Source organism: Hibiscus syriacus, unplaced genomic scaffold, assembly GCF_006381635.1.
Source record: "Hibiscus syriacus cultivar Baekdansim isolate YM2019G1 unplaced genomic scaffold, ASM638163v2 tig00111377_pilon, whole genome shotgun sequence".
NCBI lineage: Eukaryota > Viridiplantae > Streptophyta > Magnoliopsida > Malvales > Malvaceae > Hibiscus > Hibiscus syriacus.
Genome location: NW_024063073.1, coordinates 385,436 through 412,897, shown reverse-complemented (window position 1 = coordinate 412,897; position 27,462 = coordinate 385,436). Strand labels below are relative to the sequence as shown.

The following is a 27,462-nucleotide window of genomic DNA, read 5'->3' as shown; positions in this document are numbered from 1 at the left end:
TAGAACCAAACGGTGGTTGTGTCAAGCTTTCAGGTCCTATTAGAAGGTATGATGAATTATGTACAAATTTCCTTCAACTTGTATAATGCTTATTACTTTTTTACTTTTGCTTTCCTCTGTGTGTTTACTACTTTTCTTTGTTGAATGCATGTAAATCAAAAAGGTTTCATTTAACTTTTAACATAATTGTAGGGTAAAAGTTTAAACAAAGTTGGTGATGGTACCAATCAGTAGGGGACTAAAAACCAACAATTTTTTCACTTTTCAAAAGAGTAAAAGAATAAAGAGTAAAAACCAACACGGGTTGGTTTAAAGGGTAAGTAATTTGATATTACTAAAGCAAAGTCTCCACTTCAAGTCCTCGTAAATACAAAAAATTCTCGTTGGAAGACTCGGTCACCAAAATTAGGTGTGTGAAACGGGATGGTCCGAATTAGTGAAGGTAAAACCTTGGAATTGGGAGTGCAATAAAAAGATAACTTTTATCTTAAAAGCTCAGCAAAGACAACTTGATTACTTTCTTAGTCAGCTTTGACAGTAATAATCTGTGACAATTAAGGTTTTGATTCACTGGTAAAAAAATTACATTAAGTTTTAATTGCCGGGAGTTATAGTTTTTTCTTTACTCAACAATTGTTGGGTAAGCGATAATCCAGAAATATGTTTTAAGGTAGATACGTATATATTAATAATAGATTTTTTTTCGTATGGAGTGAAAGCAAAAAAAAATTTATGGTAGGTATTAATAATAAAATAAACAATTAATATAAAGAAATTCATATTATAGAATAGACACGAACATTGATTTGAATAGGTGGAATTGAGTTCCAATTCTAAAAGTTTAAATTGGATTTGGGTAATAGGTTATTCTTCGGGCGTACTATTGGAATTCAATTCCACCACTTTCCCATGTTTGGTTCAAGTTTCCCAAGGGAATTGCCTCATCGCTTCAACTTTCCATCAAATGAGGGAAAGTGGATGGAATTCAATTCCCTTGTTGGAGGGAATTGAAATTTGATCATACTACTCTCATCAATCTTTTGGTAACTTATTCATATATTGAATAAAAATATTTTTTTATTATTTAGGGTCAGATTTCTAATTCATATATTCGGGTCGGGTCAGGTCGGGTGAAACTTTATTTTGGTAGGTCGGGTCAGTTATTTTAAGTGTGATATTCGGGTCGGGGTCGAGTTCGGGTTTAGGGTGAAAAATACCCGACCCGAAAATATATATAATTTTACCTTATATATTTATGAATAATTCCAATAATACCCCTCTATATATAATTTTTTTCAATTAAGTCACTGCTTTTTATTGAATAAAAATAATTTTTTTATTATTTCGGATCGGGTCGGGTCGGATTTCTAATTCATATATTCGGGTCGGGTCGGTTTTTTTTAAGTGTGATATTCAGGTCTGGTCGGATTTGAGTTTAGGGTGAAAAATACCCGACCCGACCCAAAAAATATATAATTTTACCTTATATATTTAGGAATAATTACAATAATACCCCTCTATATTTAGGAATAATTACAATAATACCCCTCTATATATATATTTTTTCCAATTAAATCACTATTTTTATTGAATAAAAATAATTTTTTTATTATTTCGGGTATGGTTTCTAATTCATATATTCGGGTCGGGTCGGGTGAAACTTTATTTTGGTCGGGTCGGGTTTCCAATTTAATTTTTTTTTAATTTTTATAATATATTCCTACATGTAATTTATAAAACAAACTAAAATTAAGCAAAAAAAAACAAGAAGGGCAATTCTGTCATTTTATATTACTGAAATCAAATTCATCTAACATGTTTGCGAACCAAACAGAATATGTAATTGGATTTCAATTCAATTTCCTGCCAACCAAACAGAATATGGAATTGGATTCCAATTCCTTCACAAATTCTAATTTCTTCAGAAACATTCCAGCGAATCAAACGCTACAGATTTAAAAGATAATGAATAGTCATGTGATTATTTTGTAACTTTCAATAGTCGATAGGTTCAACAAAGCAGCACTCTATAGTTAGATTATTTATATACTTTATCCTTTATCTTTTATCTTTTATTCATATATCATTACAAAACAAGATTATTTAACAAATGTACTAATTATCCAATGAGAAAGTTTAAGGGATTATAATTTTATTTAAGACTAAAAATAATAATCATCATAATCGAAAATATGATAAAAATTATAATATTTTAGATTAAATATAACTTAAAATATTTTTTTAATATTTTTGATTGAACTAAAAATATTAAAAAAACTGTATCATTTTAAGCTACATTCAATTTAAAATATTATAATTTTTATCATATTTTTAATTATGTTAATCACTATTTTTTAGAATTATATTAGATTATAGCAGAATAGAATCACCCCTTTATCTTATCAAGTAAAATCTGAAATATAGTAGAAAAATAGAATAAACCTAAATTCGACACGTGTAGGCCGTAAATGTCAATATCCATTAGGATAGCAGAAGCTGACAACTTTCTAGCTTATGGACATGACTATGCCACGTCAGTCCAATTTATTACATGTCTTAATTTTCTCCTTATTACATACTAAAGTGTATCGCATTTTTATTTAAATATATAAAATATTTTTAATTAAAATAAATATTTAAATAGATATTTAAAATATTTTTTTATCATAATAAGTGTTTAAAACTTTTAATCTTTTTTATTTAAATTATGAAATAATTAAAACATAACATTAATTAAAGAATACTTTAAATACTTAAATGAAAAAAAATTAAATATTTTAAATACCTATATTGATAAAAAAGAACTTTTAAGTATTTATTTTTTATGAAAATGTAACCATATATATATATTTATTTATTTATTTTAATCAAAAATAATTTAAATACTTAAATATAAAATTAATATACTTTAAATACTTATTTATAATATATTTTTTAGTATAACTAGATTTATTTATAATATAATTATTTTTAAAGTGCATATAAAACTATAAAATAATAAAACGATTCGGTAATGTTTAAGTGCTGGTGGGACCCACCTTCATAGCTTTCCGAAAACCCGTGTCCTATGCAAATTAAAAAAGAAAAAAGAAACATTTTTTTAAAATTTTTGTTTAGAGGAAACAAAGGTCTAATTTTTGATGTAGTGATTTCTGGCGACTGGCGTGTATCGAGTATACCCGAGAAGAAAAAGGAGTGTGTTGATTTTGAGCGTAGGCTGTCTCGAATCAAAGTGGCTTCTTGTCGTTCCTTGCTTTGTTTAACACGATCAAGATATATAGATTAAGTGAACTTTTCATCGAGAACTGCAATCTGGGTTTGCGGGATTCTCCTTTTCTGATCTTGGTGAACGAATTCTCAGTTTTTGGTTTGATTTGGTTTTCATTGAGCTTCGTGTAAGTTCAACTTCTTTGCTTGCTTGCTTTTACTTCAACTCTTCTTTCTTTCCTGTGCTTCAACTTTCCTTGCAAAGCTCCTGTTTTTCCTTTCATTCTGTTGATCTTATGAGGTTAGAGATATGAACGTTTTGGAGAAGCTTTTAATGGCTTCGTCTTACTGTTGTACATTCTGTAGATAGAGATCAATTTTGTTCATGATTTGTCTTTGAGGCTGTCATCAATTAATGCATGTATTTATGAAATTGGTTTTTAGTTGATCCTTGGAGTGCTTGAGTGGGAGCTGGATGCTGTTTTCATATAGATGTAAACATGGAAAAGAAGAAGACAATCTCTCATTACAGAGAGAGGCTGGACAATACTGTCTTCTGCCGAACTGACCGATCCTGTGACGCTTAAAACCCTTGTCAAGAATCAGATTTTACAATGTGCACAAGATGAGAAAGAAGGTTTTAGAGCATTAATTTCCAGTTTTTTCTGTTTAAGCTTCCATGTGTGTATTTTTAATCCCTCGATGAACCTTAGTTAACTGCATTTAGAGTTTGTTCTCAAGTATATACTGTCAAACGTTTTCCTTCTTTTTGGTCAACAGAGTTTAGTGAACATTTATTGGATAAAAGGGCTCGGGAAGTATCCAATTTTCTCGACATGTTGAGGAGTACTTCTGTTGATGATCATCAACTGTCAGAATCCCGTGAGACATCATCACATGGTCAATGGAAAGTATGCTCTATTAGCTGGTATTTATCAAGCACATCTTAGTGGAATGAAATTTTCTATGTTCTGAAATGCATGGCCAACCTTCTTTTGACAGTTGAAGCATGATAACGAAGAGTTCCGTGTTATGTACCGTGAAGGACCTCATGGTACCCCTTTTCATACATTACTCGTTGAAGGCTATGTAGACGGACCTTTGGATGTTTGTAAGTCCTGATCATGTTTAATTGTTTTAAGCTTAATCCTAAATCATTAGCAAACAATTATGCAATTGCAATTAATTCAAGACTTTTAAGTACCGGCCGTGGTATATGAAACTTTTTTCATCAGGAACTTCATTGCAGGTCTGTGTATCTCTTGGGAGTCAGCCCTCTACAAGAAATGGTGAGAATTATTTCTGGTGTTCCACTTGATTCCAATATAGAATTGACACTATTTATTGACTGGGAAAACAGTGTAGCCTGCATGCTTCCATTCTTTTTTATATCATCTGGTGAGTTATAGTGCGTATCAATGATCTTGGTCATGTGTTGTTGAAAAAAATTCTCTTTAATTTTATAGTTGTTTACTTTTGGATCTGATTCTGAACCATGGAGCAGTAGCAATATGACTTCATTTGAAATGCTACTATTTGTTTTTGAACTCTTATGGTCAGCATCATCTAGAATTTTAAAAGTCGAAGTTATTGTTTCGAGGTCATTGTCATGTTTTAATTGCTTTTCTTAAACTTAGGATGGCTGAATTTTTTAGGATTTCATCAAATTTAACTGAAAATGTGTTCAATACTAATCTTCTTTTACTCTTCCTAGGTGGCCTCAGTCTAGCTTTCCACCTTTAAAAGTAACTAATTCCACCTGTGTGAGAAAGATCAGACTTGGTGAACAAATAGCTCTAGTGAGGTTTGTCAAGCCTAGAACAATTACATTTTATTAAATATGTTTCCTTATATTTTGTAATACATTGAAGTTTGAAACTGTAATCTGCATACTTGTTTTTGTATTTCCGGAAGAAAGGGTGAAGGTTGCATGGCCACTGTCAGCTAGGGAGGCTCTAGTACACTTTTTTTCCTTTCAGTACTTCCAAGATGATCTGATTGTTATTCTCGTGAACACGGTGGTCACTTCAAAGACTTGAATATGGTTTCGCTTCTTTTGCAATTTACTTTCTTCGCATAGACTGGAAATTCATCTAAATATTCCATATGTTCTTGTGGTTTTAGATCTCAGATGTGAGAAATATTGATAGAGCAACACATGGGTTCACTAACGACAGGATCCCCGAAGCAAAGGATGTTGTAAGGATTGATGTAGTCGGAGGCTTTGCTTTGCAGAAGGTGAACAGTGGAAGAAGCTACTTTAGGTAAGTTGTGATTCTTTGAATTGTCACATTTGAATAGGATAACAGTCATGTTCTTCTCTTGATATTAAAAGGTTGCTGGCTTTTGTAGGACAATAGCAAATATGGATATGAAGCTGGATTTTGTCCCTCCGTCCCTTATAAATTTTATCGCAAGGCAGCTCATCGGAAACGGTTTCAAACTCTATCAAAAGGTCATGCATTCTTCTGGCATGACATCTTAGTTTCCCTCGTGTAGTTTAAGATTAGGAACTTCATTTTTCCTGATGCTGATTATTACCATCCTGGCAATTAGTCTCTCACGTTCTGAATTTATAATGCTTTACAGACAGTGGCTTCTGTCACTAATAGCGAAGAAGATTACAGCAAGGCCTTGCGAGAGCCTCTGTTTTGTCCGATACGTGAAAAGCTTTACTCCGATAACAAATCAGGCAAAGTTCTTGAAGCACAAGAGCTCAAAAGTGGACCTGATATTTTGCCTAATGAAAATGTAATTGAAGACCTACAGGACAATACTGATGATGCGGACCCGATGATGGTTCATGCTAATGACCCTGCCGGTGAATCTCCACTGAAGAAAGTAAACAACAGAAAGAGAAAAGCTTTTGGTGAAATTGAGGAAGAAGAAAATACTGAAGAGAGTACATGCCTGGATGAGGGCATTACAGCTGCAAATCAACCTTCAACCGATAAATTTGCGGGTTCGAATGGTGTAAGTGCTAAACAAAAGACTCCTATTCGTCCAGAGGTGGATGAAGCTCTACGAACATTGGAGCAGGCCATTTCAATAGTACGACGATACAGATTTAATAATGTCCGAAGCAGATCTTCTAGTTTCTCTGATGAAGGAACTCCTAATATCGAAGACGGTGATGTAAAAGACACAACTTATGCTGCAGAAGATAATGTTCCTCTAGAAGCGGAGGTTGGTCCTGATGCTGGCTCCGAAATGGTCGGGAATCCGGACATGACGTTGGATGACTTGAAGAACAGCAATGACAATAATGACACAAGGTAATAACATTAAGATATTCGCATACCGAACCAAATTACACTTGCAACCGATGGGTTTATGGCCTACGGATGATGTACTTGCAGGTCTGCAAGATCAAATTCTTTGCCAAGGGAAGTAAACCATAAGAAAGTAGCACCCGCATCGCCTCAGCGAAACGTGATAATACCAGTGGAGACTAACCAAGTTGGTTTGAATCCTCATGGAAACGAAACCTTCACGACAAATGGTGTAGGTGATGTTGAGAAGTTGAGTAAATGGAGAAAGCATAGGTTCTGTTGCTTTGGCTTCTATTCACGAGGAAGAAGAAAACCTTGAATGGATGGAAAGCAAGACACTTCATTGTCAGCCTTCAGCATGGTTTAATGGTATGAAGCCCTAGATCCTTTAAGCAAACTTAAAGATTCAAACTTTAATTATTTACATGGCATAATATGCAGCCCTAAATAAGAAAAAACAAAATGGTTATCCCATCCCTGTACATTATATTTTCTATTTTCTTGACATTTCCTTACAGAGCACCCACTTTTATTGGCAGAAAATGGCACATTTCTGCAGATCTGGTTCTGGTTTGTAGTAAATTGTTTTTTGGGTAAACTACACATTTTGTACCTAGATTATTAATTTTAGTCCGTTTTAGTACCTAAATTAGTTTTTGTGTCGCAGGTTCGAACCATTTGCCAAAGCGTTCTTTTTTTTTTTTGGGGTCTAATTTTTTGCTATTCTATTCATATTTTTGCTCGTTTTGTGTTTTCTTTAACTAACAAAATCTTGGGTAGTGTCTCTTTTAAAAAAACATCCTGGTAGATTATACGATTGATAAATTTCGTTTAAATTTTGTACAATTTTCTTCGTTTAATTTGAAAATCATATCATTTGGTCCATTTCGTTTTTATTTGTTGAAGTATACCCTCAGCAATATTACCGATGCTATTCCTTCAGGTTGTGAAGGGCCTAGAAAATAACAGCAGCTGGGGTTATTTTGTTAAACCAATACAGATGAAGGACCTAAAAGAACAACTGATGTTAGCTTTTGAAGTTAAATTTCAATGCTCTTCAACTTCGTCAGGTCTATTGTCCTCTCCACTGTGGAACACGAAGACAACTGATGTTAGCCAGCTTCAGCTCTTGTTTTCAAGAGATGTATAAAATAGTTTCCTGATCTACCTCTAATAGTAGTCATTATAAGGTGAAAAGGCCACATTTGAGCCACATGCCCCTTTTTGGGATTTTGACGATCTTAGTACGCCATTAAAAAAAAGATTACATTTATCGTTATTGCGAACATAAAGGGTAAGATTACTATCTTTGCGAGTATCGTAATTGTGAATTTTTAATAACATATGCTATTGTGGGCATAATGATTGTGGATATCGCGGTTTCGGATGATTCGTTACCATTGCATAATAGTCATTGTTGTGGTTACATATCGTTATTTAAGTAATTGTTCATAATAATAAGTGTTGAAAAAAATAAATTTTAAGGGCAACTCCATAATAACAAATGTAAAAAAAAAGTAGGTCCCTAATAACAATGATTTAAAAAATTTAAGAGTATGCTAATAATAACAATGAAAAAAATTAACCTCTATGAAGTACTGAAAAATTGGACTTATAATAATAAATAAATATTAAAAAAAATAAATTTAATTTTAAAAGTATGAAACTATTAAAAAAATAGGTCGAGCCTTTAATAACAAATGTTAGAAAAAAATATTGACAAAAAAGTGGACACTTTTACGAATATTAAAAAAATAAATTATTAGAGTAGGCCCTTAATTATGAATATTAAAAAAATTGAACTCATAATAATAAATATTGAGAAATAATTAAATCGATAATAATAAGTATTAAAAATAGTTAGGTAGCTCTCGGCTATAAAGAAAATTAACTAAGTATGGTCTCTACCATACTTAGCATATTTTATGAAAACATGAAAACGAAAAAAAATGTAAAGTAAAGAAAGCGAAAAATGAAAGAAAAAGAAAACTTTGATTAAAGCAAGAACAAAAGTAACAAAGATGAATTCAAGATACCCTAAGCCATACCCAAAGAAGGGCATTTATAGGGTTCTAAATCCTAAGATAATATGGAAATTAAAATCAAAATAAAATCAATCCTAAAATTTTGGAAGATAACTCCAAATGTTTAAATTCAAACTTTAAGTCTCCTAGAAAATCTCCTCAGATTGTGCTGATTGAGCTGTTTTTCAAATGTTTCGCGTGTTGACTGGACATTCTAAAAATTGTCACCTCAGACCCGCATCGTGCCAATGTCTCCAACCGAGATCAGAAAATAAGAAAAGTTGCACAATGCGTCTTTTTACTGCCAATTCCAATAAACATGTCACTACACATAAAATAAACGAATACAACCTAAATCAATAGTAAATAATTCATAAAACAAGAGAATTAGCAAGTAAAAAAGCGACAATTTAAAACGCTCATCGATAGGAAAATTGATGGAATGAATAGTGTAAATAGAGAGTTTTGTGAGAGTTAGGGCTGCTCATTGTAGGGTATCCTATTTTTTTTGTTGGACGTCTGTTTGTTCGTAGCAGGTTTTCTTCTTCTTGAATAAATACACACATACTTATTCAAAAAATATTGTCAAGATAAACTTCATGGTGGAAAATGTAAATTTGTAACATTAGTAATTATTTGTACAATTTATCATTTTTAATTTTATATATTTATTGTGTGTCATGTCAGTAATCTATTAAAAATCTAATAATAATTAACTTTAGTGACCACCTAATAAAAAAAACGAAAGTGACCAAATATTGTCCAGGACCCATGTAGCCATTAAGCCAGTGGGTTTGTACTTGTAGTCTACTCTATTGCCCCGGTTGTCTCAAAACCAAACTAGACTGAATCAATCTGGATTAGGTCGAATTATAGACCGAATCAAGTCGTTGATCAAACTGTTGATCTAAGTTGTTTGATTGACTCGTTTATCTAACCTAGACGATTAACTTGTTAAGCTGACTCATTTAATTATTTATCGTTGACTTTACCTATTAGTTTTGACTTTGATCTGCTTATTTGAATTTCTAACTTATTTTTTTTTATTTTAACTCGAATAATATCAACCTATTAAAATATTCTTAATCTTTTAAGTTTAATGAGTAAAAATATATAAATATAAAAGAAAATGATAAACCCTCGTCCTCATTTTATCTTTGTTCATTGATAAAAACGATGATGATGTTAACTATTTACCCGTTGAGTTAAGAAGGAACAATTTTTAGTTGTGAATCAAATAACCATTTATTTTAATGGAGGTTCTCTAAAATAAAAAAAACAAGAGTAAATTACACCATATACCATTAAACTTTAATCGTTGTATCGTCTATGCTATTGAAATTTAATTTTGTCAATCATAACACTGGATTTTAATTTTCGTTTCAGTTATATCATTGGACCGTTAAATCGTTAACAGTCAGATCAAAATGATGGCGTTTCGGTGAGTTGTCTATGTCGGCAACCGTCAGTCACGTCATCATTTCGTTAAAGATCTAGCGATTCAATGGCATAATTGAAACAAAAACCAAAGTTCAATGCTATAATTGATAAAATTAAAATTTCATGTGATATAACCGACATAACATCTAAAGTTCAATGATATCCGGTGTAGTTTACCGTAAAAAGAAAAAGAAAAAAAAAAACCAAAGCGAGCCTGTACATCAAATAATTTCTCCACAATGAACCAAAAACCGAAAAAACCACCAACAGAATAACCAGAAACACGTAAGCCGTCCATATCAGCATGTGAAGCCAACCCTAACGTTGTAATAACTAATAAGCAATGAAAAGCTTCAGTGTTAGTTTATTTCAAGCCAAAACAGCTCTGCCATTCATTATTTTCTCTTCCTCTTCATTTCCTTTCCCGGGAAAAAAAGAAGGGGAAAATCCAGCAATCTTTTCTTTGTTCTTTTTCGTCTTTGATTTCGCAGATTGATTAAAGCCCTAATACGTACGTTGTTGTTGTTTTTTGTATCTCATATATGTAAACCTGTCTCTAAACCAAAAACCTCAATTTTCTCATTTTCCATTTCTCTTGCTTCTATTTCGTTTTCATCATTTTTCCCCATTATTCATGATTTCAAATCATTGTTTTGACGTCGAATTTGTCAAGTGTCGTCTTTTGTTTCTGCTGGGTTATTGAAAGTTTCTTTCTTTATCCTTTTTGTTCTATGATTATTGATCATTGCATTTACATGGGAAGTTTTCTGGGGGCACAATATAATAGAAGGCCCTTTTTTTCTGATGAAATTGTTTTCTTGAGATAATTATTCTCTTTGATGCATCACATTGATCATTGAATCATTGGTATTTGGGTCAATTGTTGGGGAGATGAGGCTGCAGCATTAGGCTAAGTTTCAGGATTTTGTTCTCATAGATGTATGTTTACACAAGAAAAAGTGTGAGAATTGGGAGTAGTTTCAGATGGGAAACAATTGTTTTAAAAATGGCTTCTTTCAAACGATCTCAAATTCCATTTGGGGGAGTGGATCAGATGAGGGTGCAAAAGCAAATGTGGGGAATGAAAAAGAAGCTGCTGTTGAGTCTGGGAGTGAAGAGAAAGAAGCTCCCAAGCAGCAGCCCCCTGAAGAAATAAAAATTGTTAAGGAAGAGATAGAAAAGGAGCAAGAAGGCAAGTCCAGAGAAGAACTCCAGAGGCAACAATCGAAGCTTCCCCCTCAAAGACTCGACTCCAAACCAGCACTACAGGTTCATGATGCTGTAAATAAAGAGGAAGACCCTAAGGTTGAGCCTAGGAAAACACCAAGGAGACCCCATAATGTTAAGAGGCAGTCATGCGCTGGACTCAAGATCGACTCGGTGTTACAAACCAAAAGAGGTAACTTGAAGGAATTCTATAGCTTGGGGACCAAGCTAGGGAACGGACAGTTCGGGACGACTTTCGTATGCACCGAGAAAGGTACCGGGAAGCAGTATGCTTGCAAATCGATCGCTAAAAGGAAACTGCTAACCGTGGCTGATGTTGATGATGTGAGGAGGGAAATTCAGATAATGCATCACATGACAGGGCACCCTAATATTGTGTCCATTAAAGGGGCTTACGAAGATCAGGCGGCAGTTCATGTCGTCATGGATTTGTGTTCAGGGGGAGAACTATTTGAGAGGATTGTTAAGAGAGGACATTATTCTGAAAGAAAGGCAGCTAAATTAGCCAGGACTATAGTTGGTGTTGTTGAAGCCTGTCATTCCATGGGAGTAATGCATAGGGATCTTAAGCCTGAGAATTTTCTTTTTGTGAACGAGGAGGAGGATTCACCTCTTAAAGTCATCGATTTTGGATTATCGATATTCTTCAAGCCTGGTCTGTTCAATATTCTTTCTTCTTTTGTCACAAATGTTCTTGTTTTTCTTTTCAGTACATCCCAATTGCTGTTCTGCATTGAAACTGTGAAAGATCAGTTTGCTTTCAATTCCCATGAACCGTAATTAGAATGGAAACTGCATGCATTTTCCTTAATATACATACACGCATATCTCAAAAGCATGGTTTCACAACTTTACATTTTTATTCTTCAACAACTTCATCTAGAAAAGAAAAGAAATAAAAGTAAACTTGCATTTGGTAAAGTGTGTACTCATTTTCAATTATATATATAATATATATATAATAAAGTACCCCAAGTGAAATTTCAAAATTCTTGTAGGAAAAAGTTGAATGTTTATGTCTAGGAGGATGCAGTACACATGTTGTTTACCAAATTGAACAAGTATTCTTGGTAGGCTGCTGTCTATGCAACCAGCAATGAGTTGTTATGTTAAGGTCTTAAAATTTCAGGGGATACCTTATCTGCTGTTGTTGGAAGCCCATACTATGTAGCGCCTGAGGTTTTGAAAAAGTGTTATGGTCCAGAAGCTGATGTGTGGAGTGCTGGGGTCGTCATTTACATTCTCCTTTCTGGGGTGCCTCCATTTTGGGGTGGTAAGACTCCATCCTATGTCATTTCCTTTTCTTTTTTAAATAAAAAATAATTTTATTGCATGGGAATAAAAAACGCATTGCCCATGGCCTCATTAAAAAACCTCCTAAGTAGAGGAAAAAGAGTACACCCAGGCAATGACTACAACCGCATCCAACACCCAAGAAGACAACCTAAGAAACGTCAAGAAACAGCCAGCAGAAAAATAGACAGAAAAGCAAGAAACCATATACATCAACCGAACAGCACCACATACAGACCACACCAACACCCAAAATACATTTCAACCAGCCACAGACCCTGCAGCCAATTTAGCAAGATGGTCAGCCTCCGGATTCAGACACCTAGAAACATGACGCACAGTGAAGTTTTCTCTAGTAGATACTTCAGCGACCGGACGAAGAATCGACACCCATTCCGTAGGAATTGAATTAGGATCCCTCAACCAATTCATCACTACTTCACAATCGCACTCTAAAATAAAATCCACAAACAAATTTACCACATTTTCCACAGCCAATATCTCAGCCAGCATTGGGGACCCCCAACCAATTGGGACCGAAAAGGATAACAAGATGGCGCCATTTGTATCTCTAAGGATCCCCCCAAGACCTCCGCCGCTACCATCAAACCGCATCGAACCACCTACATTAAACTTAACACAACCATTCGGAGGAGGAATCCAACCCAAAGGAGGAGGAACAGGATTTTTCCGGAGATGAGCATCCTTCGCAATCAGAAGATCCGCAGCCAGGTTTTCCAAAGTGAAGGGGCCGAAGGAAATTTAGCTGACAACCAACAAGCTACTCTATACTTTACTAAAAAGACTAATTGCAACCAGTCGAACTTCTTTCCATGAAAAACCACGTCATTCCTGAGTAGCCAAGTAGAACAGATGATAGAAAAAGGCAACACACCCCATATTATTCTATATGGTAGATTCGGAGGAAGAGACTCATACCACGCCTGCAGAAAATTAATAGGCTCAAAAGGAAAAGTCGCAGAGATAACCCCATGAGTTTAAGAACGATCCCCAAACTCTCCAAACAGCCTCACAAGAAAAAATCAGATGTTCGACTGATTCAAGTGAAATCGAACCAAGCGGGCAGCTTACTTCTAGTATCCTGACTCCTCTCTTCTCAAGTTCCACTCTCACCGGAACTCTACGATGAAGCACCCTCCATAAAAACGCTTCTACTCTAAAAGGGGCAATTCCCATCCAGACATTCTTCTTCCAGTTGAAAGCAGACCGCTCCCTATCAAAATATAGATTCGACTCTGACTTCACCGAATAAACTCCGTCGGATGAGCCCAACCATTTAAACCCAATCTGAACGGGAAGCCGAACTCGCAAACTTTTCAAGAGACCGCATCAAACCATCCCATTGCACTCTTATAGTTGAGATAGTTATTTGACCTTTCTTGTTTAACTCTGCATTTTTCTTATAGTTTACTTTGTTCTATTTGTGCTCTTCTGAAACAGACAGTGAACAAGAAATATTTGACGAGATCTTGAAAAGTGAACTTGACTTCACATCTGATCCTTGGCCTAGTATATCTGCAAGCGCAAAAGATCTCGTGTCGAAAATGCTTGCTAAAGACCCCAAGAAGCGGATAACCGCATACGAAGTACTATGTAAGTCACTTTTAGTATGTTAGAGGGATGAAATGATGTGATTTTGTTTGGTACAAATCCATATTATCATCTTTGTTCACCACTGCTATGGGGGAGTATTTACCAATGAGGAATTAAGCTAATTTGATTTTGGTTCCTTGCAGGCCACAGGTGGATTCAGGTTGATGGGGGGGCTCCGGACAAGCCACTTGATTCTTTAGTCTTAGGCCGCATGAAGCAATTTTCTGCAATGAAAAAGCTCAAGAAATTGGCCTTAAGAGTAAGTTTCTGGCAGTGAGACATTGGCCCTATCTCTTTCGAACATCAGTCTCTAAAAATTCTTCAAAGATCTATGTTAAGGTACTTGTGTCCGATACATGAATCAATATGTATATGGGGGTACGATCCTCCGAATACAACGAAAAAAAACTTAGAAAAAGTTGAGCATATCCATGTCGGGCACATACGACGAGACCGTGAAACTCTTTCAATGAACAATGCCGAATATCTAAAATAACTTGACCCTTTTTTCATTTTCTTTTAGGTTATTGGAGAAAGACTTTCTCAAGAAGAAATAGCCGGATTGAAGGAGATGTTCAAGATTATTGACACAGATAACAGTGGTCAAATCACTTATGAAGAACTCAAAGCTGGATTGCAAAGATTCGGTGCAAATCTTGCTGAATCAGAATTTCGTGCTCTGATGCAGGCTGTAAGTTCCATTTCTCAAATGATCAATGTTTCATGAAACCGTTAAGAAATCGATTCGTCGTTCATCAAGAAAACTGTGCTATTTATGCTTCCTTCATGTTCTAATGCAGGCAGACATTAACAACAGTGGTACAATCGATGGTCAAGAGTTCATAGCTGCAACGATGCATCTAAACATGATCGAGAGAGAAGAGAATCTCTTGGCTGCTTTCTCCTATTTCGACAGAGACGGAAGCGGCTACATCACTCAGGAAGAGCTTCAAAAAGCTTGTCAAGAGTTCGGCATCGACGACATCCACTTGGACGAAATAATGCGCGAAGTCGATCATGACAATGTAAGCCCTCGTATCCATGTAAGACGCAAACATGGTTGCATACCGCTCCTTCCGAACGAGTTTTCACGTAGTTCTTCCTCTTCTTTCAGGATGGACGGATAGATTACAAAGAATTCGAGGCCATGATGCACATAGGGAACCCTGAATTCGGAAAAGGTTTAACCATTGGATTAAGGTGAACGAACTGCTTGTTTTCTTGACAGAAACACAACATAGTCGTGACATAGGCGATTTCTACTTCATTTTCTTCCAAATTTTTTAGGGTTTAGCATTAGTTTAGCTCTTCAAAGTTTGAGGATCATCGCTTTATTCATCGGGCATTCCTTCCATGACTTGATATGGGGTTTCCTTGTATGTTCTTGTACCTGAAATATTGTACGTATTTCGCAATTCCCGCTTTGATTTTTCTTCCTTTTCATGGTGGAAAAAGAGAAACCAACGCAAAGGATTGTAGATGCTGACCTGGTAACAATACTTGAATCAACCAATGTATGAAACAACGAAAAATTATTAGATAGATCCGGATCATCACGTCATCTGTGGTTCTAACCAATGATATTTTTCCCTCATTTTTTTAAAGTAAATTTTCACTTATTTCATATATGTAAATAAGGGTGGAAATTATTTGAAAATTATTTTAAAATTAATAGATGTGATTCATTAGAACCATAGATAACGTGGAGAGTCGGTTCATGAAATAATTTCTATGAAACAACGGATTCAGCCTAAGATTATGGATGTAAGATTACCAAGTTATACATGTACTTTGTTTTGTTTAGTTCAACTGTAAGATTATAATATTTGATCAAGGAATTGTAAAATTATCTGGAAAAAAAGTTTAATTACTTTAATTTTTTAGTATTAATATCTGTAAAATTAATTTTTTTAGTTTTAATACGTTAATAAATATATTATTAAAGTAAGTATAATAACTATAATTCAGATATGATATTTGTAGTTTCAATGATAAAAAAGTATTTTTTAAATAATGAGAATATTGTTAGATAGTTATCAGAAAATATTGATTAGATTTGATGATTTTAATTTTTTTGTGTTATTATTATTTTTTTTAAATAAATTGATTAAAATAATATAAATTAAATTAAATAGTGGAACGTATTATTAGGGTCCATATAATTAGCATATATCACCAATTTGATTCAGCATCATTTGTTAGCAATTATCGTTGCATTAAAATATTATTTTTTAATTAATAATTAATATTCGGTTTATTAATATTGATAGAAAATCCATTTTTAATACAACAATTTCATCATCGGTTTGTTTAATATTTTACTTTTAAATTGTAATAATAAATATTATTTTTTTTAAATTATAAAATTTACAAAAAGATATTCAAACCCCTTGATTTTAAACAAAAAGATAAATTCATTTTTTATTAATTACTTATAATTATATTTAATTTTAGGGTTAAATATGCATATGATAATTTATGTTTGTGTTTTGTCCACTTTTGATCACTGATTTCATAAAACATAAGATATAATTAATTTCATTTTTATTTAATTAAGATGTGATCACCCCGAGTTAACTGCCGTTAACGGCAATTAAATATTTTGATATAATCACACATTTGGTCCCTGTTATTTACATATTCTCTCAATTTAGTCCAACTATTAATAAATTAAAATATATGCATGGTTGGATACATGTGGGATAATCATAAAATTTTACTGAAGCTTTCAACTTTTATGATTTTGTCATCCATTTACTCTAAATAAGCTAATGAGCAACATTGTCGTTTTCAGTCTTGTTAACAGCAAACATTTGAGCAAGATAATGTTAAAAGATTGTAGACAGTTTTGAGCTTATATATAAAATCAAATCTTCACTTCATCACCTTAAAAAACAAGTTTTCGCTTCATTAATGACGGAAGAGGTTAGAGTTATTGAATAAGTTCACGTTTTCATGATCCTATCTTTGTGGCTTAAAGTAAAAATAAGTCCATAAATTATGCCATCTTTTTGTTTTAAGCCCCTAGACTATAATTTGGTCAAATTAAGTACTTAAACTATTATATTTAACCATTTTAAGTCCTGTCATTTTTCACTTAGAAAAATGTTTTTTCGGCCAATAAGATGGTGACAAATCACACAGAATGAGGTGTTTGTTTTGAACCAAAAAACAGTTTAGGTGCTTGAAGCAAAAAAGAGACATAGTTCAGGGACTTATTTTGACCAAAAAATAGTTTAGGTACTTAAAGTGGTTACATATAATAGTTTAAGGATTTATTTTGACCAAAAAATAGTTTAGGGGATTAAAGCGTAAAGGAGTACAGTTCTGGGACTTTTTTTAGTTTAAGCCTATAATATATATTAACAAATTGCCCATTTCTGCAATTCCTTAAGAAGCTCAACTAGGGCTTATTTCTTTTTAACCTTCAACTATATTAAAAATAATAATAATTCATCTTTTTTTTCCCTAGCTTTGTTTAAAGGTAAGTACCCCACTATAATGAATTATTAGGTGCAAACCCTTGTTGCTTAAGGTATTGCCTTGAAAAGCAAGTCAACAAAATGAATGGTGGCACTAAAGATTTGAATGTGACGATTGTATAAATATGGACTGAATAAAAATGAGCTATGATATACTTGAATACTAAGTAAACTTTCTTTTATAAAATAAAAAATAAATAAAGTGCATGGTGGATTGTTTTAAATCAATTCTCAGACCGCATGAACCAAGTTATCTCTTGTTGTTGTTTCTAGATGTCACGGGTTCGAACACCAATGACTACAACATAATGATTGAACATTGTTATTTTTAGATGTCATGAATTCGAATACCAACAATTGAAGCAGGGTGATTGGGGATTTATTATATCCGAGCATCATATCATATGAGATTGAGATATCCTACTATATTTTTCACATGTTTCATTTAATTATTTGGGAAAATCAACTGCTTTTTATGTGGTAGCCAACCTGGAGGATCCAAGCTCCAGGCAGTGCCTTGATTTGTACCCAAATTTTTCACATTAAATTTTGGGTAAACTACACATTTAGTACCTAAATTATCTATTTTAATCTGTTTTAATACCTAAACTTTCAATTTTTTCAAAATCATACTTAATGTTTAGTTTTTGTTTCGTTTTAGTAAAAAAATCAAAATTTAACGTTGAATTTTGAACGGTGTACTAAAATGAAACTTCAGGTACGATTTTGGAAAAAAAAAATAAAAGTTTAAATACTAAAATGAACTAATAATTTAGGTGTTAAATACATAATTGACCCTTAAATTTTCCGCACCTTGCTTGGGAAAATGCCTAATTACTAATAAATAAGCTACAAATATAACAACCCTACTGCACATTGCAAATTGCCAAAAAGTCTCGATAAAATTTAGGCAGTGATAAACAGAGCGGACTCAGGACAAAAATTCAAGAGTTGCAAGAGTCTCAGGGGTGACACTTGTATTAGGGGTGGCACTTGTGGAGGGGTTGCCCGGGATACCCGAGCACCATGGAGGTCTACCCGGGATACCCCGGGCACCATGGACATCCGCCCCTTGTGATAAAGGTAAGAGAGATTAATACAATTGTAATATTTTCATTATTATTTTTTTATCCTTCCAGTTCCCAAGACTTCGTACTACACAATTTATATAAAAAGGATGAAATATTAGATTCCCTAAATAAGATAAGAAGTTCTCTAATTATAATATGAAAAAATAACCTCAGTGACTGAAAATGCCTTATAATATACGATTTTAACCAACTTTTTTTGGATTTACCAAAATGACCAACAAATTCGCAACGCGAACTCCAATTTCGCAACCCAATTTCTAATTTCGCAACGCGAATATGTAAATCGCATTGCGTTTTCCAAATTCACGTTGTGATTTTCCAAATTCGCAACGTGAATTTGTAAATCGCAACACAAAAGTCAAATTCGCAACGTGAATAGTAAAATTGCAACGTGAATAGTAAAATCGCAACGAATCTATATGTAAATTATCTCTTATCATCCATCTATAATAATTTGTTGGAAAAGTACATAAATAATTTTTATAAAAAAATATTCGTACATGCGAAAAAATTTATATGTAAATAAACAACAAATTTATTTCATTTGTCAATCTTCATTACAAATTATTCTAAATTCAATTAATTAAAGTTTGAAATTTGAAAGAATCCTTAACTCAGACCAATGAAATACATTTAAAAAATTAAATTTTGAATTATTTTAAGAAAAAGTTGATTCCTGTACACATGTAGATAAGTTTTATTTTCCACTTAAAATCTCAGTCTAGAAGCAGGGAGTTACCATTTGAAATTCGCAACGCGATTTTATGATTTTACTATTCACGTTGCGATTTTACTATTCACATTTGTAATTTCTACTATTCACGTTACGATTTTACTATTCACGTTACGATTTTTACTATTCACGTTACGAAATTAAAAATTGAGTTACGAAATTGAAATTCGTGTTGCGAATTTATTGGTCATTTTGACAAATCCAAAAAAAAAATTAGTTAAAATCATATATTATAAAACATTTTCGGTCACTAAGATTATTTTCTCTTATAATATTTACGTTGAAGCAATCTAAATTGAAAGAATTATATTCATATTAGGCTTATGCAAGACCCAATTCGAATTAATTGGAATAGTCTTTTAATAAAATAAATAATAGTGTTTATAAAAAAAAATATAGGAAAAACTTTATTATGCACAAACAGGCCAACAATGAACCAGAGAACCTTTATTACGAAAGAAACGTGGCAGTGATTCATACACAAAAACCAATTAAAAAATGGTATGTAATTACAGAATTTATTACAAAATAACACCAAACTTTCTATTTTCTGGGGATTTCTCTTCTTCTTTTCTTTTGAGTTCATCCAAGAAGCATCTACCAGGCCCTTCCAAAAACCTATCCTTACAACTGCAAATGACATGCATCTTTTAGCCGGAGAAAGTGTTGTTTCACCCCTGTTTCGCTTGCCTTCCTTTCCTACCATCTTTTCTGTTCCAACTCAACACTACGATTTCATACGTATTTATTGACACGATCGAAACCGTAGAGTGCCAAGCATCCAGCATCCGATTTCCAACAACTTCCCTGCATAATCGAATCGGAACATAAAACGCAAGTCGAACAAACAATCAAGTGTCTACATAACATGAACAAAACTCGTATATTCATTCAATCAAACAATTAAGTGGCATAAATTAAATAATTCAGTAGTAAACTCATACCAACCACCAAACCCCCATATAAAATTAAGGTCAGCTAATAATCAAGTACAGAACAATTACACAACAAATATTGCCAGCTAATGAAGTTGTGGTGGGGTAGGCATGTGCCGCTAGGAGCTTGGCAGCCTCAGGATTTTGGTTACAGGGTTCCGTTAGGCAATGAACTCGAGAAATAATTTGGACCTACTAGTTAAAGATAGTTCTTCTACAGTTCTATCTAGACACTACCAAGATTGTACCAAATGACTTGTTCACAAATTTAGCCTTCCTCTCTCTCTCTCTCTCTCTAATGCCGGGTTCAGTGTGTTTTCCAGACAAACAACGATGCCTTGTCCCGTGCCGACCTCGTATCAGCCTCCCCCGATTTGGACAATAATCAAATCATCTAATGATTCCTTAATATGGCAGGGTGTTATTGGTTCGTTTCTGTAATGCTAAGCATAGATATAACAGCTCCTATCTTTCCTTTCCATGCATTTGCGTAAAAGTTAGACACCCCCCCTAATCACCAAATTGAAGCCACAGACTCGAATTCCATGCTCCTATATGTCCCACCTCCTAAAACATCAACCATCGGAACACCATCCGACCTCGAACTTAGTAATCACTCCATCAACCTCAACCTCCAATTCTTTTCATTCTCTTACGAACCTTATCAACTGATTCTAAGCTAAATGCATAAGGGTATGCATGGCGGAGCGAATGAAGGACGGATAGCGATGCGATAATATCTCTATCTAAACACAAACTAACCAAATACTCAAAGTTGCATAGTTTATGAATTTATATCCTAACAATAATTAATCAACTGGATAACCTAACCCAATAACCAGAGAACAGCTGCAGGATTAATTAAAACTGCAAGAAGAAAGAACAATACCTCTCCTGGGCTTGGAGGCAACCTTAACAGCTGCCGGTTTCTTAACAATTTCGGTTTCTTCCTCCGGGAACAAAATCCCATCGATTCCCTGAACCGAAATCCTCCCGTCCGTATAAATGTCAGGGTCGAACAGATAAGCAGATCCATCGCCGTGCCCGAATTTCACCGAACCATCAGCCTCCTGAGCCACTACCTTGTGCGGCAGCCGCAGCGTGTCGTAATTCACTTTCCCGAACCTCCGAACTGCATTGTACATGCTCTCCTCCGTCTGATACTCGGGGATGATATGGTAGTGTATGATCTGCTCTGGCGCCCCAGGCTCGCTTAACTGGTCCGTAGTAAGCTTGGCCATGGCTTCGTCGTTGGGAGCCAAGACTGTTATAACATATCCTTCTGAAACTAGTCTCCCCATCTCCGTCGCTAAAGACGTCAAGTTTACTAGAATATCAGCCATCTCGTTGTACCCGCCGTAATGCAATAAGGTTTGGATGAAATCCTTGACCTGGCTCTCGCCGTCAAAATGATGACGAGGTCCGCCGGGTCCAGGAGCCGGTGCCGGTGCCAGAGAAGGACCCGGAGCCATGGCGTCGTAGATGGGAAGTACCGGCGGTGCTCCAACTGTCACCGGGGCCGGTTTCTTCAGCCTGTGGGTGCGAGGATCCACCTCCGGCGCACCCTCGGGTAGTACAGCGGTGATTGACTGGAGATTACGTCTCCTGTTGAAGTCTTCTATGACAGAGCGGGGAATGAGAAGCTGGTGGATCCCGTGGATGACTCCGTCGGGTCGGATCACCTCATCGGGTTGGATCAACTCAGCTGAGTCAACAGTTTTTCCGCCGGTGGATTTGGATGACAAGTGTATTTGGTCGTCGCAAAGGGTGCTGTGCTTGACAAGTCCGATCTTGGGATCCGGCCATTGGTGGGATCCGACTCGTTCAGGGATAACGTGGAACATGAGGAGGGTTTGGAGGGACTTGAGGTTTCTGGGTTCGAGCAAGAAGCGCTTGAACTCGGGGTCGAGTTGACGCTCCAAGGCTTCGTTACGAGGAGCAAAAATGGTAATATTGTGCTTTCCAACGGCTTCTTCAAGTGTCTGGAGAAGTAAAGCTTTCTCGACAAGCTCAGCCAACTCAGTGTAATGCGAGTCGAGAAGAGCAACGAGCACCGAGTTGGAGTTAATCTGACCAGAAGCCGATGAAACCAAAGATTTCCCAGGTTGGATCAGACGCAATGCAGCTGTGGCGACTGAAACGGAGGAGAAGAGAAGGAAAAGGAAGATTTGGGAGGGAGAGACACCATAGATGGAAGAACCCATGGTGCTCAAAGGAAACTCGTAAAAAAACCACAAGATGAGATATTTGAAGATGAGGTGGATATTGATGGATTATTATTTTGGAGACAGGCGCAGCAGAGAATAAACGTGGAGTGTGACTAACAATGGAGATGAAGAAGAAGAAGAAGAGGACAGCAAAGGAGGGAGCTTTTAGGTTGGTGATTGAGAGAGAAGGTGGAGTTAAACAGACAGGCTGGATGGGGGGACCACACGGGGAAGAAGGCGACCTGTTCTGTCACTCGGTCATGATTTTGATTTGGTTGGCTCGGCTTCTTAGATCACACTTGAGCCATCACTTAAGTCTTACTCGACACTTTTTAAGACCACATAGTAGCATGAGTAGGTTAGGGTAGGTTTACACAAAAGTAAAATTAAATCATTTTCTTATTTTGGATTTTTACCAAAATATCAATAGTACACTTAATAATTATGTGTCTGAGATTATCTCTCAAAATATTATCGATTTAACATATTTTCTGACAAATCGCGGATCGTCATTCGCGTCTTCACAGGATTTTGTCTAAGCTAAGGTCACGTAAAGAAAGATATGGATAGCCATCCGCGTCTTATCTGGTTCTGTCCTAGCTGGCACCACATAAGGTAAGGCGTTGATCGGTGATTTTTGAAACGTTTTAAGGCTTACATCAATCATCTACCTCCCACATTTATGGAAACTAGTCTACTCCCTCCTCTCTTCCTATAAATGTTTTTTTTTCAATCATTTTCATTTTTTTATGGAAACTTAACAGTAAATTTTATATTTGATGCTCAGGTTACGAACTATTACCTAAAATATTTGGGTCTATGCTTCAAGATTTGCGCGGGAAGAATGAGGAATGATACAATTATATCAGCCTCAAATCTTTGTAATTGTATCATTTCTCGTTCTTCACTCGTAAATCTTGAAGCATGGACTCAAATGTTTAAGGTAATAGTTCGTAACATGAACATCAAATGTAGAACTTTCTGTTAAGTTTCCATAAAAAAAATTAAAATGATTAAGAAATAAAAAGCAACATTTATAGGAAGAGACGAGGGGTAGACGGGTTTCCATAAATGTGAGAGGTGGACGGTTGGGATATTAAAGGAAAGGCTCTGTATAATGATCCGCAGAGATCAGCAACATCCGCGCCTTTCTTCACGTGGCGCCAGTTCGGACAGAACCTGCGAAGGCAATCTGCGATTTTTATAAAGGGTGCTAGAACGATATTATTAGGTGTATGGCCATTTTATTTTTAAATTTTTAAATTTATTTTTAAATATATTATTATTTTCGTATGATATGATCGTTTTATTATTTAGTATAAAATAAAAACATCAGGTGATCAAATACCATCATCGATTACTGTCGATCGTTATAGATAGTAGTCGTTTGATTTCAAATTTCATGGATTGTTTCACCTCGACACTATGAGTTTGAATCTAACCTCTACTTTGTCAGAACTTACTCTGAAGTTCATAAATTATAAATTAAAAGTAAGAAAACCGAAATTATTGAAATAAAATATAAATATATAATTAATAAAGAAAATTGAGTTTCAAAATTATTCTCCTAGACAAATGATTAAAAACATTGGTAAGAGTAAAAATATAAATGACTTTCAAATCTAAAGTTTGGGAGAAAATTAAAAATTATACTTTATTATTAGTTTGAAACTATTATTTTATTACATGTTTTTACATTTGTATCCGTTTGTCATTAATTTTATTTTATGATTAAAATATTTTTTAATCAAATAATTTTAGATAATATAACCAAGGAGACTCTAATTTAGACAAATGATTAAAGAATGCATTGGTAAGAGTAAAATATAAATTGACTTTCAAATCTAAAGTTTAGGGAGAAATTAAAAATTATAACTTTTATTATTAGTTTGAAACTATTATTTTTATACATGTTTTTACATTTGTATCCGTTTGTCATTAATTTTTATTTTATGATTAAAATATTTTTTAATCAAATAATAATTTTAGATAATATAACCAAGGAGACGCTAAATAATTTAAGTGAACCAAAGGTGCGTTTCCTAAAGCAAATCTTTTAGGGGAAATGTTGACATGGCTTATAGAAGCGCATATGAAGAATGTTCAACTATTTATTTATTTTATACATGCATTGTATTTTATCTTTATTTTTAATTTTTTATTGTCGGGGGTCTTCCACGAAAGCTGCTCTCAACCTGGCGTTGGGGGCAGGCACTACTACCCTACTTCCCCCTTACCCCATTGAATATGGGAATAGGAGTTTTGTTGTTGTTGTTGTTGACGTGACACTATATGAGAATTCGTTTCAAGGGGCGCACCTTCCATAATCCATATCATCCTTAAAAGTATTTTATAAAACATGCTTTAAAAAATATAAAACTATAAGAACTAACATCGTAATTTAATACATATTAGTTACATGAGTTGAAGAGCTTAATAGGGTTAGTTTATATAGGAATATTGGAGTGTTTATGTTATGTTTTTTTTGACAATGTGAGATAAAAAGCTAAAAGGTGAATTCTTTTTTTTTATCTCTATATTTAATGAATGATACTTATACATTATGTTAGTATTTATTATTAAGGTTTATTTAATTAATATTATATATTTTTTATATGTTAATATATTAAATAATTGCATTGGGTTAATATTTATTATTAATGTTCATACTAAATTAACTTTTAAAGCTGATATAAATAAAAACGGAAACAATATACTAATGTAAGATCGAATATATGATTAATTATATTTGGGCAGCTCAAACGGCTTTAAAATATTGTATGTTCTTTTGTTTTAAATCTAGATTATCATATATGGATATTTTCATATAATTTATTTAATTATATTTTTTGTTGTAGTAATTTAAGATGGAACAAGCTAAAAGATGCTATTCCTTCTGTAAATGGCGAGTTTTAAGAGTCTAACACATCTATAAGAAGCACTTGAAAGTATTTTTTCACTTTATGATATCAAGATTGTTGTTTCCTACTAAACAAAAAATTGATTAGGTATACGAGCTTCAACAATTTTAAAGGGGAGATCCCGAAGGAACTTACGAATCTACCGGCTGAAAAGATTACAAAGTTCTTTCTAATTGATATAATCAGTTTCAAAAGTTAATTTAGTATAACATTAATAATAAATATTATTACTAATATTTATATTATTAGAACTTTCAACATCTACTTATTATGCTGAAAAGATTATGAACTCTTTCTAATTGATATATATCAAATCTTACATGTTCATGGCACCCATCAATATTTTTTTCTTCATATTTTACGTTATATTCAATTTAAATTATAGATTTAAGTAATCATATTCAATAAATAATACATTTATATGTCAATGAAATATTTTTAATTTATGTTACATAAACTTGTTAGACTCATAATTAAAAAATAAGTATTTAAATAAATTAACCTATATAAAAACCTATATCTTAATTAATATATAATAATAATATTAACATAATATAATTTAACAATAATATATAAGTAGATTCATTAAATATAAAGAAAAAATTAAAAAATTTACCTTTAACTTATAGAACTAATATATATTAAATTATGACGTTAGTCATTATAATTTTTTTAAAGCATATTTTTTAAATTGGTTTTGAGTGATTATGTAGACTTTGAAAAACAACTCTTAAAATACGTCTTTTTATATGATGTCATGTCAATATTAATATTGAAAGGCATGCTTTAGGGAACTTGTCTTCGATCTACTAAGCAAAGGCACATTATACGTAATGCGTCTTATCAGAGAATGTGTTAGATTAACAAAATTTATAGAAATAATGCGTAATATTATAATATTTTGATAATATTTTTTTAGTAAAATCACCGGTTTTTTCACTTAGAAGCATTTATTTATGAAAACAAATAGTAAAAGATTTGGCCAGAAAACAAGATGCATGTGAATGGGCAGCCTCCGTCAGAAGCCGAGGTTGTGCAAAAGCTGGCTCAACTTAAGGCTAAGGCCAAGCTGTCGGTGTAAAATAATATAATATAATAATATAATAATAAAACTAATAGGGTAAACTATGATTATGCAGTATCTAAACTATTAGTTTTAATTTATTTTAGTATTTAAATTTTAATTTTTTAAAAATCATATTTAATATTTAGTTTTTATTTTATTTTAGTATTTTTCTTTAAAAATTTAACGTATTTAGTACTTAAACTATCAATTTGGTATGTTTTAGTACTTAAACTTTTAATTTTTCAAAACTTAACATTAGTTTTTTAACGGGTATTATAATAAAACAAAATTTGAAGTTTTTAACAGAGGGGTACTAAAATGAAATAAAAAACTAAACTTTAAGTATGATTTTGAAAAAAATTGAAAGTTTAGGTACTAAAACGACCCAAAAGATAGTTTATGTACTAAATGTAGTTTACCCAAAATAATACTATCAGTTTTAGTACCTAAACTTTCAATTTTTTTCAAAAACACACTTAACATTTAGTTTTCATTTCATTTTAGCACCCCATCTTTAAAAACTTAACGCAATTTGTACCTAAACTATCAGTTTTGATATGTTTTAGTACTTAAACTTTCAATTTTTTTTTCAAAACTTAACATTAAATTTCGAACTGGATACTAAAATAAAACAAAATTGAAGTTTTTTAACGGAGAGAGTACTAAATGAAATAAGAACTAAACATTAGTGTGGTTCTGAAAAATTGAAAGTTTAGATAATAAAATAAATTAAAACTGATAGTTTAGATACTAAATGTATAGTTACCCAAAATAATACAAACTTAATCCCCATTCGTACTTTCACGGTCACCTCCAACTACTCCCCCCTTTCACTTTCATTTTAACACTAAAACAAATTCATATATTTACAAATTTCTCTTTCTACTTTTGTTTCTTTAAACGTAGTCCACTTATTTTTTCGACTCTAAAATCTCATTTAATTGCACTCA

General features: G+C 33.4%; 3 protein-coding genes across 5 annotated transcripts; 2 read left to right on the top strand and 1 right to left on the bottom strand.

Annotated features, from left to right (window-relative positions):
• The first annotated feature begins 3,125 nt into the window (after positions 1-3,125).
• LOC120159840 lies at positions 3,126-7,733 on the top strand. 3 transcript variants are annotated; one of them, XR_005519388.1, is made up of 12 exons: positions 3,126-3,395; positions 3,652-3,844; positions 3,988-4,118; positions 4,210-4,318; positions 4,457-4,496; positions 4,922-5,011; positions 5,126-5,225; positions 5,332-5,471; positions 5,560-5,662; positions 5,797-6,482; positions 6,567-6,848; positions 7,423-7,733. XR_005519388.1 is itself a non-coding variant. In XM_039170374.1 (11 exons), the coding sequence occupies exons 3-11, from the start codon at positions 4,044-4,046 to the stop codon at positions 6,796-6,798; spliced, it is 1,575 nt and encodes a 524-aa protein (XP_039026305.1). In that variant the 5' UTR covers positions 3,126-3,395; positions 3,652-3,844; positions 3,988-4,043; the 3' UTR covers positions 6,799-7,072. The 3 variants fall into 3 exon arrangements, 1 of the variants encoding a protein (XP_039026305.1); XR_005519387.1 differs by lacking the exon at positions 7,423-7,733 and adding an exon at positions 7,019-7,087; XM_039170374.1 differs by lacking the exon at positions 7,423-7,733 and having other exon boundaries at positions 6,567-7,072.
• A 3,194-nt stretch (positions 7,734-10,927) lies between these two features.
• Positions 10,928-15,281, top strand: LOC120159820 (calcium-dependent protein kinase 26-like). Its single transcript, XM_039170357.1, has 7 exons — positions 10,928-11,825; positions 12,300-12,443; positions 13,925-14,077; positions 14,221-14,336; positions 14,601-14,768; positions 14,878-15,102; positions 15,192-15,281. The coding sequence occupies exons 1-7, from the start codon at positions 10,928-10,930 to the stop codon at positions 15,279-15,281; spliced, it is 1,794 nt and encodes a 597-aa protein (XP_039026288.1).
• A 4,671-nt stretch (positions 15,282-19,952) lies between these two features.
• On the bottom strand, positions 19,953-22,677 carry LOC120159841 (fasciclin-like arabinogalactan protein 15). Its single transcript, XM_039170375.1, has 2 exons — positions 21,208-22,677; positions 19,953-20,190 (listed from the first exon to the last, which is right to left on the bottom strand). Exons 1-2 carry the CDS (start codon positions 22,520-22,522, stop codon positions 20,129-20,131), a joined length of 1,377 nt encoding a protein of 458 aa, XP_039026306.1. The 5' UTR covers positions 22,523-22,677; the 3' UTR covers positions 19,953-20,128.
• Positions 22,678-27,462: the final 4,785 nt, after the last annotated feature.

Excerpts from the sequence above, each read along its gene's own strand:
- LOC120159840 (XM_039170374.1), top strand. The coding sequence starts at position 4,044 with ATGTTGAGGAGTACTTCTGTTGATGATCATCAACTGTCAGAATCCCGT. Across the intron at positions 4,119-4,209 it reads CATCACATGGTCAATGGAAA|TTGAAGCATGATAACGAAGA; the intron begins GTATGCTCTATT and ends TTCTTTTGACAG. Across the intron at positions 5,663-5,796 it reads GTTTCAAACTCTATCAAAAG|ACAGTGGCTTCTGTCACTAA; the intron begins GTCATGCATTCT and ends AATGCTTTACAG.
- LOC120159820 (XM_039170357.1), top strand. The coding sequence starts at position 10,928 with ATGGGAAACAATTGTTTTAAAAATGGCTTCTTTCAAACGATCTCAAAT. Across the intron at positions 14,337-14,600 it reads TCAAGAAATTGGCCTTAAGA|GTTATTGGAGAAAGACTTTC; the intron begins GTAAGTTTCTGG and ends ATTTTCTTTTAG. Across the intron at positions 14,769-14,877 it reads TTCGTGCTCTGATGCAGGCT|GCAGACATTAACAACAGTGG; the intron begins GTAAGTTCCATT and ends GTTCTAATGCAG.
- LOC120159841 (XM_039170375.1), bottom strand. The coding sequence starts at position 22,522 with ATGGGTTCTTCCATCTATGGTGTCTCTCCCTCCCAAATCTTCCTTTTC. Across the intron at positions 20,191-21,207 it reads TGCCTCCAAGCCCAGGAGAG|GGAAGTTGTTGGAAATCGGA; the intron begins GTATTGTTCTTT and ends TCGATTATGCAG.